Genomic DNA, 11515 nt, shown 5'->3' with positions numbered 1-11515 from the left:
CTTATGGTCGATTGCACAGACTTCTCCTAAATTACATACTGTTTTTGAATTAAAATTTTGAATAGCTGGCCCTAGTTTGCATAAAAAACACTGGGGCCTTCAGAAAAAAGAAAAGATAACTTATTATCACCAGCCAACTTTGTACAAAAACTCCTTTCCTCTCTAGTCAAATTGGGAGAATAATCTTTCATGGCAGCAGGTATTGATAGCAACAAGCAACAAGGGGTTGCTCACCTTTGAGTTGTAGATGTAGATCATTTGCAATTGGCTTTCATTTTTTATTATTATTTGTGGTTTTTGAGTTATTTAGCGTTTTATTCAGCTCTCCGGTTTGCAATTTCAGAAATCTGCGCATGGAATATAAATAGGAGAGGGTCTGAATATTAAGATAAGCAATACAAAGCAGCAATAACAATAAATTTGTAGCGTTACAGAGTATTGGGTTTTTAAATGTGGTCAGTGACCCCCATTTAAAAGCTGGAAAGTAATAAGAAAAATGCAAATAAGTCAAAAACTACAAAAAAATCAATTTGAAGACCAACTGAGAAGTTGCTGAGAATTGGGCATTCTATAATATACTCATACCTCCCAACTGTCCCGTTTTCATGGGACAGTCCTGATTTTGATAGCACCACCCGCAGTTCCAGATTGTTACTGAAATGTCCAGCGTTTGTCTTTAATCTCCCGCACTGAACAGACAGAAAAAAATACAAAGTTTCTAAAACATAATTGGCTTTTAGCAGAGAGCCCAGAATTCCTGACGGGTGAAATTAGATACTTTAGTAACAATTTAAGATAAGCAACGAAATAATTGTAACAATTTAAGAGAAGTAGGTCTCTTGTGGAAACTGTGAGACTGGCGCTTTGGCAATTTTCATGAGCACATGCGCAGTTGTCGTGAAACAGAAAACCGCGCATGAGCCAATTCACTGGTCTGATTCTGAAGATTACCAAAGAGAAGAAGATGGCGCTCATGAACTCCGCTGGACAGAATCTGCACAGAGGGCTAAGTAAAGAGTTAGGGGCATTTGCCTGGGGGGGGGGACAGCTAGGCTGGGGTGAGGGGCTCTATGTAGGGTAGGGGTTTTTGTTTCCCCTTTAAAGGGGTGGTTTACCTTTAAGTTTAATTTCAGTATATACCATACCTCCCAACATTTTGGAAATAGAGAGTAAGTAAAGAGTTAGGGGCATTTGCCAGGAGTAGCAGCTAGGGCCGGCTGGGGGAGGTTGGAGGGAGTCTATGTAGGGTAGAGGTTTTTTTTATTAAGGGTTTGTTTCTCCTTTGAATTGTGCCCTCATAAATATTAGAAGCATCAGCTTTTATAATTGCAACTATAATTGAAACGAGCTCGGGTGAGAGATCAGTGAATTACAGAATATTGGTTATACACTGGTCGCTGAGGCGCAGGCATGGCAGGCGACCACCACAAAAAAAACCCCGAAGTCTCTTCCCTCCCAACAAAAGTATAAGCCGCAAGCAGCGACAGAATGTCCAAGGCTTGCTGCACTAGCCTGCTTATCCTTGAGTGACACTTAGAAACGCCATCCTTAGTCGTCCCGCCCACAAGGCGACCACGTGTGGCGTCACGGCGCTCATCTCTGAGTGTAGTGTGACATCACAGTTACCGCGAGATGAGATTCGTGACGTGAGGCTTAGCTGTCCGGCAGGAGTCAAGGAGCTAGACGTTAACGGAGCTGCGGGACTTTTGAACATCGAACCGGGACTGCGGGCGGTGTTAAGAAAACCGGGCCTGTCCCGGGACAGGTGGGACTGTTGGTCGGTATGCTGTGTCCTTCCATTATGGATGAAGGAGGATCAGAAGAGATTGGCTTTTTGGGAGACCTGTCAGTAGGAATGGACACTTTCATTCACCGCATTGACTCCACTGAAGTGATTTATCAGCCTCGCCGCAAGCGTGCCAAATTGGTTGGGAAGTATCTGATGGGGGATCTCCTCGGGGAGGGCTCATACGGGAAAGTAAAGGAAATGCTGGACTCGGACACACTGTGCCGCCGGGCTGTCAAAATCCTGAAAAAAAAGAAGCTGCGAAGGATTCCTAATGGAGAGGCAAATGTCAAGAAGTGAGTATACGAATCCAGTTTGTTTTTTTAATACGGGCTAGGGTTGTCCGAAGTGAGGAACTGTATGCGAGGAGACACTGTAGTTATTGGAATTTCTTAACAAACTGAGCCGGCCTCAGCTTCAACCCTTTAGACACAAGCTTTGTTGGTGTCATTAATTGGGATCGACAACTTCAAAAAGTTAGTTTCAAAGTTGCACTGCGTTTGCAATGATCTCTACTTTACAGCATGTAAACATTACCTGGAGACTGTGCTTTACATGTAACAGCTATCCACTTTTAAACTGAGCATTCCTGAGTACAGGTATGGGACCTGTTATCCAGAATGCTAGGCACCTGGGGTTTTCCTGATAATATATCTTTCTGTAATATCTTCATACCTCAAGTCTACTAGAAAATTATGTAAATATTAAATAAACCCAATAGGCTGGTTTTGCTTTCAATAAGGATTTGTTATATTTTAGTTGGGATCAAGTACAAGCTACTGTTTTGGTATTGCAGAGAAAAAGGAAATCATTTTGTAAAAATTCTTTTATTATAATGGAGTATTTGGAAGACGGCCTTTCCATAAATGGGATCATTATGGATGACGGGTTTCCGTATAACGGATCCCATACCTGTACTGCTGTTTCAGGGGTCATATTTCTCTCTTTATCAATGTGCATGAGGTGTGCATATTTGTAAAGGGTATGAGAGTTCCCTGAAATAACTGCAACAAAAAAAGCCATACATTTTATGATTTACGTGATCTGTGACATTTCAGTAGGGGACAAGTAACCATCCTTATCCTTGCTTTCCTGCAATATTTAGCCTGAATATTGCTGATTTCTGTTTTAGGTTGATACTACTTTGCTACATGACATTAAACTATGTAGGTTGCTTTAATCCTGACACAAAAAATGCCCTTGTATGTCTCTCTAATTAAATTCTTGTTTCTTTTTGAAGTCTGTTAATTTGTAGGTACCTATGCAGTACCTAAGGGAGGGAATACAGGGTCTAGTCAGATTGCCATCTTGTAGTCGGGAATTTTCCCCTCTCTGAGGTAAATTGGAGATACTTTTTTGCCTTCCTCTGGATCAACTAGCAGTTAGGCAGCAGGTCTGGACTGAGAATCAAAATAGGCCCTGGCATTTCAGGTACACAGAGGCCCAAGCAGCCTCCACCAGCCCACTAAATACTGACTCTCTATGGCAGCTCCTTGAGTATTTGCCAGAACCCACAGATTGCCAGTCCGGGCCTGTTAAGGTCATAGATGCAGAGATAATATCATTTCAAACTAATTTTCGTTAGATATTCAGTGCATGAATAGTGGGAAAACAGCCGACCAATATAGTCAGAAGGCTTGGATATCGGTCAGCTCGTCGATTGGGCTGGACGGAAAATTTTGATCGGGTGCCTTTGAAGGCACCCAAACATCAGCCATTGTTAGTGCTGAATCATCAGATACAGGTAGAATTCTAATGTTTCTACCTGTATATCTGACGATTCAGATCTTTTCCTAGAAAGATCATAATTGTTACATCTATGGCCACCTTTAGGCAGATTTTATATAGACTAAAAAGGTTAAACTTGATGGAAGTTTGTTTTTTTTCCCAACTTAACGTACTATGTTACTATTGAATAGGCTGTGAAGTTGCATGATTCCATGTTTGATTGCATTGTTTTTTTCAAATACTGTACGTGTGCATTCTTTTACAGCAGGAATGATAGAACAGGTATTCTAGTATGGGTATAGGATCCTTTCTACGGAAACTGGTTATCCCGAAAGCCCTGAATTACAGGAAAGTCATCTCCCACAGGCTCAATTTTAATTAAACAATTTAAATGTTTTAAAATGATTTTCTTTTTCTCTCTAATATTGAAACAGTACTTTGTACTTGATCGGAACTGATCTGGTTTATCCTTAATAGACCAAACATTTTTTATTGGGTTTAATGTTTCAATTATTTTTTATCCCTAGGACATGAGCATTCTGGATAACATGCCCATAGGTGGCTTTTCATTAAGTCTAGGGGAGGCTAACAAAGCCTCCCCAAACCTACCTGAGACTTAAAACAAAAATAAATAAAACCTGCTCCTTTGCTGCCTGTGCTGTTCATTTAATCAGCGATTGAAAGCTAAGGTCCTGCCTCCAAGTCCGATGCTGAAGAGATCAGTTGCACTCTGGATGGATATATGTGGGCTTGCAGCTTGTCCAATCAGAGCACAGTAAAATGTACCAATCAGGTACTGAGTAGATGGGCCTGGAAAAACTTTACCGAATGAAGTCATTGTAGAAGTGAACTGATCTGAAGGAGCTGAAATATCTTACTGGGCATATTTGCAGTAATTTTTATAATATTTACAGGTACAATATACATTCTGAGGCACTTTTCTACCAGCCCAAATAAATAGATGCTTTTTATCAACTATCATCAGCCCATCCATGTCATAAATTAATATCTTTTTTAGGTTTTTTAGGTCTTTTTGCTGCTTTTCTTGTTACTTTCAACAAGCATTTACTTTTTTCATTGTTTTTTTTTCATGGAATTGTCACTGTGTTATACCTATTTTTACTGAGGTTCTTATATGCAAATCAGCACTTAATTTGTGTTCTGATTGTATTACTGCTAAAATTAATACTGCATTTGCCTTATCCCTGTAATTTTTAAGGTATTATATTAGATATTCATTTTCTCTGGATGGGTCCAGCCCTAATTTCCACTGCCTCTCATATAATGTGCTTGTCCCGGACTGGTAATCCTTGTGTTCTTGCAAATGCCAGAGGGGCTGCTGTAAGGAGCCATAGACAGTCACTATTTATTGAGCTGGTGGGGGGCTGTTTGGGCCTGTGTGTACTTGAAATGCCTGGGTCTATTTTGATTCCTAGTCTGAACCTGGCATGGTGTGCCAGTACCCACTGTCTCCCAATGCGTATAATGTGACCGTACCCACGGTCTCATTTAGCAACCCTAAAAATAGGGTACTCGATTGCACTCGATTTTAGCAACATTATTAGTTCTTATTATTACAATTGTATTATTATATGTATTTATATAGCACCAACAAGTTCCTTACGGCGGCGCAATAAATGGGTGTATACATTGAACTTCGAAAAATAATCAACACAAGAGGATAAATAAGGCCTTGCCTAAAAGAACTTACAGTGTAAAAGGTATTTCTTCGTTACCTTCTCTACAGTCATGATAGGTACCTATCATGTCCATGGATATTTTCTAGGATAATTAAGCATCTGTGCATACCTGCTCAGTTTTCTCTGTATCTTCTGTTTAGGGCTAGCAGTTACAGGGTCCAATTTAGACCATTTTTGATTGGTCCCTCTTTCCACTGTGTTATTTATGTGGGGAGTTCATGAGAAAGGTAATTTTTTTCAATATCACTATAATATAGTATGATTGATATATATATATATTATACAATGGTGCTTGAAAGTTTTATATGAAAGTGACCTAAAACATCATCTGATTTTTAAACAAGTCCTAAAACTACATGAAGAAAGCCTAGTTAACAAATGAAACAACAATTCTTATATTTGGTCATGTAAAAAAAACAAAAAAAATCCAATAATATATCAGCATGTGGCAAAAGTAAGTGAATCCTTACGATTATCATATAATGTGAACATGAAATCAGAGAATCCGGTGTTAGTGAGTGATCCTGTTTAATTTAAAGAATGGTGATACCGCAAAACCTGATCACACATACAACACATTGTTGGATGTATGTCATGGCTCAAACAAAAGAGGTTTCTGAGAACCTCAGAAAAAGAGTTGTCGATGCTCATAAAGCTGAAAGGGTTATAAGACTATCTCTAAAGAGTTTGGACTCCACCAAGCCACAGTCACAGATAGAAATGTGTAGAAATGGAGGAAACTCAAGAGCGTTGTTACCCAGAAGTGGTCAACCATCAAGATAACTCCAATTGCAAGGCAAGTAATTGTCTGAGAGGTTACAAAGGAACCAAGGGTAACTTCTAAGCAACTGAAAGCATGTCTCACATTGGTGAATTTTGATGTTTGAGTCCACCATCAGGAGAACACTGTCAGGTATTGCTGGGGATATTTGGATTTCTAGCTCGATGCCTTAACCATTTGGCCAGGTGAGCGGCCTGTAGGGTTGCTCGCTATATGTTGCTCACTATATGTTACCTGGCCTCTGCAGCCCCAGCCCAGCTGCAGCCTATTTGGCCTCTACAGCTCCAGCCCAACTGCTGCCTTATTAGTTGCAATCAGCCAATCAGGGCTGATTCTGCCCTATTTAAGGCCAGCCCTTCAAACACTCGTTGCCGGAGCATTACATGGTCTCCCTAGTACTGCGGCAGCGTCCCTAACTAGGTTGTTCAAGCTCTTGCCCTTTTCCTTGTTATTCCTCCTTGCCTTGGTCTGCCTGTCCTTGTCTTATCTTGCTTTACCCTACCTTGTTCCTTCCCAGCCTTGACCTTGATCTGACCCTTGCCTTGCCTGTTCTCATTTCCTATTCCACCTTGTACCTTTCCCTGACTTCACCTTGTACTGACCTTGCCTTGCCTGTTCCTGCTTCCTGTCCTGTTCTGCCTTGAACCCTGTCTTATAGCTTTTCTTGTCTCTCACTCTCCAGTGCTATCCTCTCCTCTTGCTATTCTGCTCCAGTCTGCCTCTGCTCCAGTCTAGTCTCTCTTTTCAGTCCTCCCCTGCTATCTTGCTATCCAGTGTCCTTCTGCTCCAGTACCCTTCTGTATCCTGTCCTCCCACTGTCCTGTCCCCCAAATCTACGCCCGCACCTTCCAGTCTCATCTTCTTTATCTGCCCCCCGATCTACGCCCTCATCGTCCTGTCAAGTCTTGTCCTGACCTTCGCCCGCTCCGTCCTGCTTCACTCTGCACCTGCTCCAGTTCGACTACGCCCTGGTCTCCCTGTTCCTGCCTTTCCCTTTGTGTTCTGTGGAGACAGCCAGTCCCTGCCAAAAGGACTCGCCTTCTCCCTTCAGTTTCTGCAGCGCCCCCTACCTAATCCTTGACAAACACTGGACAGCAATGTTGTGTATGGCAGGGTAGCAAGGAGAAAAGCCAATGCTGTCCCCCAAAAACTATTCTTGATCGTCTACAATTAGCTAAAGATCATGTGGACAAACCAGAAGGATACTGGTAACATGTTTTGTGGACCAATGAAGCCAAAATAGAACTTAAATTGGCTTAAATGAGTTGCATTTTATTTGGAGAAAGAAAAACACTGCATTCGAGCATAAGAACCTTATCCCATCTGTTAAACATAGTGGGAGTGTTCTTGTTTGTGCCTGTTTTGCTGGGCCTGGACAGCTTGCCATCATTGATGAAACAATTTTGAATTTTGAACGAATACCAGATAATTCTAAAAGAAAATGTCAAGACATCTGTCTGAGAATTGAATCTCAAGAGACAGTGGGTCATGCAGCAAGACTCCTAAATACACAAGTCATTTAACCAAAGAATGGCTGGAACAATAAAACAGAATAAAGTGAATGTTCTAGAATGACCAAGTCAAAGTCCTCACATTAATCCAATTGAAATATTGTGGAAAAACCTAAAGTGAATGGTTCATCTGAGTAAACCCACCAACATCCAAGGGCTGAAGTTGTTCTGTATGGAGGTTACAAGTCCTCCAAGTTCATGTGCAGGTTGATCAGTTACCACAAACATTTAGTTGCAGTTATTGCTGCACAAAGGGGTCACACCTAATACCGAGTGAAAATATGTGAATACTGATTCACTTTTTCCACAAACAGATATATTATTGGATATTTTTTTTTCAATAAATACATGACCAAATATAATTTTTTTCATTTTGTTTAACTGGGTTTTCTTCAACTACTTTTAGGATTTGTTTGAAATCGGATGATGTTTTAGGTCAGATTCATATAAGAATATAGACAATTGTAAAGGGTTCACAAACTTTAAAGTACCACTGTTTATAATAAGATAGTTACCATAAACAACTTCTAACTGTCTTTGTTATTTACTATTTTATTTATACCACATTTTTTATTGTAAAGTTTATTTTCAAACGGAAAAGTAAATATGAAACACTGTTACATCAGTGACAAAAATAAGTTACAATTATGGATATAGTTACAGTATGTATTGATGTGCCAGTGAAGGAATAAGGAAGGTAAAATGAAAGAAAGGGAAGAAGTCACAGAAAGAACAGTAAGGAAAGAAGAGAGAAGAAAGTAGTTCCCCGCTCTCATCGCATTATGGATAAACTGTACAAGGAAAATCTACTTGACATAGCATACTTGTTGAGAACAAAGTTGTTTTATTGTTACATATACCATCTGGCCAAGTCTTTCTTATAGACTTCCTTTATGGTTACGTTTTGAAAGCACTTCTTGTTGCCATCCAGATTTTGTTCCAGCTGTCTCCTTGCAATGAAGTCAGTAAATCCTGTTCCCAGATTGTACAATATTTAATTAATGTCATTTATAGCATTTGACTATAAAGTATGAAAATGTTTCCCTTTGTGAGTGCACAGAACACGCATATCGTTTCTAGGGTAATGAGGTCCTTTTGTTTGTAAATCTCTTAGCACAGGCATGTCCAAAGTGCGGCGCGGGGGCCAATTGTGTCACTTTTTCAAATATACACCAGCCCTCAGCCTCCATCATGAAATTAATAATAATGAGGCCCTCCAGCACAGTGCGATCAGGAATCCCATAGCAGTAATATTAAGGCAGCAAAATCTTGTATTGAAATCCATTTTTTCAAATGAGCACACACATTTTTACATTCAATTTTAAAGGGATACTGTCATGGGAAAAAACATTGTTTTCAAAATGAATCAGTTAATAGTGCTGCTCCAGCAGAATTCTGCACTGAAATCTATTTCTCAAAAGAGCAAACAGATTTTTTTATTTTCAAATTTGAAATCTAACATGGGGCTAGACATATTGTCAATTTCCCAGCTGCCCCAAGTCATGTGACTTGTGCTCTGATAAACTTCAATCACTCTTTACTGCTGTACTGCAAGTTGGAGTGATATCACCCCTCCCTTTTCACCCCACGGCAGCCAAACAATAGACCAATGGGAAGGTAACCAGATAACAGCTCCCTAACACAAGATAACAGCTGTCTGGCAGATCTAAGAACAACACTCAATAGTAAAAACCCATGTCTCACTGAGACACATTTAGTTACATTGAGAAGGAAAAACAGCAGCCTGCCAGAAAGCATTTCTCCCCCAAAGTGCAGGCACAAGTCACATGACTGGGGGCAGCTGGGAAATTGACAAAATGTCTAGCCCCATGTCAGATTTTCAAATTGAATATAAAAAAATCTGTTTGCTCTTTTGAGAAATGGATTTCAGCGCAGAATTCTGCTGGAGTAGCACTATTAACTGGTTAATTTTTCCCATGACAGTATCCCTTTAAGATCTGACATGGATCTAGACATACACAAAACACAATTTGTTCTTACGCTCAGCCGTGCAGGGGTTAATTCCTCTGCTTCGATCCTCAGCAAAGGATTACCGCAGTCCTATGTAGACTCAAAATGTTGCAGTATAGAGGAGAGCACTCAAATAGCAGTTACTGCTAGAAAAGTATTTTATTGACTACAAATCACTGCTAGAAAAGTATTTTATTGACTACAAATTTTATTGACTACAAATCACTGTGTGATTTGTTGTGTGATTTGTAGTCAATAAAATACTTTTCTAGCAGTAACTGCTATTTGAGTGCTCTCCTCTATACTGCAGAATTATGGATCTAGAAATGTCATATGACTGGTGCTTTGATAAACGTCAGTCACTACTGCTGCACTGTTGGAGTGATGATGCCCCTCCCCCAGCAGTCCTTCAGCTGAGCAATGTGAAGGTAACTAGAAAATCGCTCCCTGACACCTGCATTGTAAAAATGCTCCTATGCCCCACCTAGTGGTATATATGAGAATAGCACTCAGTAGTAAGAATCCAAGTTCTTCAAACTCTGCTACACTGAGTAGGAGAAACAATAGCCTATTAAAAAGTGCTAGATCTTTTTGAAAGCACATGATCAGGCAAAATGACCTGAGATGGCTGCCTACACATCAGTATTTATAAGTTAGAAAAATACATTTATTGGTTCAAGAATACAATTTTAAAAGGTAAAATGAATTGTGTGCAATGTACATAGTGTCATTTAGTGATAAAATTTATACCATAAAAATCATGACCAGATACATTTAAATTGAAACAACTGACAATACTTTATGGGGTGTGGTTTCCAATAATGACTTAATGTTACAGAGTCACTTGTCAGATTTCTGTGCATATACACCTGGTAGAAAGTATGGGTTGCCCACTATTGATTGCAGCAATGGTGTTGGTTTACAGAGAGAGTAAAGTTATCCACACTAATCTTAGAGATTCGGAATTGGTGCGTTTAACACAGATAACATTTGGGGTTCACTTGGGAAATTGACAGGTTTATAGGACAGTCTGACAGATCTGGAGAGTGTTCCTGATTATATAATGTAGCATAATGGGTTTTAAAGATGATTTAGATCAGGGGTGCCCAAAAGGTAGATGGGGATCTAGCAGTAGACCTTTAGCTGGTGATCAGTAGATCTCAAGGCTGTCAACAAACAGCTTGTCTAAATTACCCTCCTATTTCATCCTTTTCATTCAGATTTTTATTATGTTAACGTTACATTAGAAATCGTTTTTTGTAAAATATAGCAATATACATTTTCCCATAAATCAGTATTCAAGTAATATTTCCCATGGAACAGAACAGCTAACAGTGCTTTTATGGATGTAGATCATCATGGGACAACATCACTAAAAGTAGACCTCACATTAGTAAAGTATGGGCACTCGTGATTTAGATACTAGTAGGATCCTTTTTTAGCCATACCAAATATAGAGGATATTGGGGGTCCTGTTCATCTAGATATGCACCCTTCTAGCAAACTTAGAGGAAGATTCATTTGAGAAAGTGACATTTGTGCTTAGTCCACTTTAGGGATTTGTCAGCTTTAGACATCAGTAGATCTGAAAGTTCTCGTTTAATTTTCTGTATGTCCTTACGTAAAGCAAGATTATTGAGGCCTTGTTATAGAAGCAGTTTAGCTTGCAAGCTCCATTGTATATTTTGTATATTTTTGTATTAGTGTTCCTTTTCCAGTCTGCAACTGAAAATGCTATTTGTTTGTCTGGTCAGTGACCCCTACATCCAAAAAAACTACATTGACTGTAAGGGCAATGATACACACAGGGGCAGATTTACTAAGCTCGAGTGAATATTTCGAATGCAAAAATATTTGAATTTAGAAGTAATTTTTTGGGTACTTCGACCATCGAATTGGTGAAATTCGATCGAATCGAATGATTTGAAGTAAAAAATAGTTCGACCATTTAATAATCGAAGTACTGTCTCTTTAAAAAAAACGTTGACTTCATACTTCGCCACTTTAAACCTACCGAAGTCCAATGTTAGCCTATGGG

The 11515-nt window shown here is 39.5% G+C and overlaps 1 protein-coding gene across 2 annotated transcripts in view; it reads left to right on the top strand.

Annotated features, from left to right (window-relative positions):
- Window positions 1–1605: 1605 nt before the first annotated feature.
- Window positions 1606–11515, top strand: part of stk11.S (serine/threonine kinase 11 S homeolog) — a 32651-nt gene continuing 22741 nt past the window's right edge. Inside the window, exon 1 of one of the 2 annotated variants that reach the window (XM_018243607.2) lies at window positions 1606–2082. In XM_018243607.2, the coding sequence (XP_018099096.1) occupies window positions 1784–2082 (299 nt within the window). In that variant the 5' untranslated portion in view covers window positions 1606–1783. The remainder of the gene's footprint in view (window positions 2083–11515) is intronic. The other variant, XM_018243606.2, reaches the window with a different exon arrangement.

The sequence above is a fragment of the Xenopus laevis genome, chromosome 1S, assembly GCF_017654675.1.
Source record: "Xenopus laevis strain J_2021 chromosome 1S, Xenopus_laevis_v10.1, whole genome shotgun sequence".
Classification (NCBI taxonomy): domain Eukaryota; kingdom Metazoa; phylum Chordata; class Amphibia; order Anura; family Pipidae; genus Xenopus; species Xenopus laevis.
This window is presented reverse-complemented; position numbering and strand designations above follow the sequence as displayed.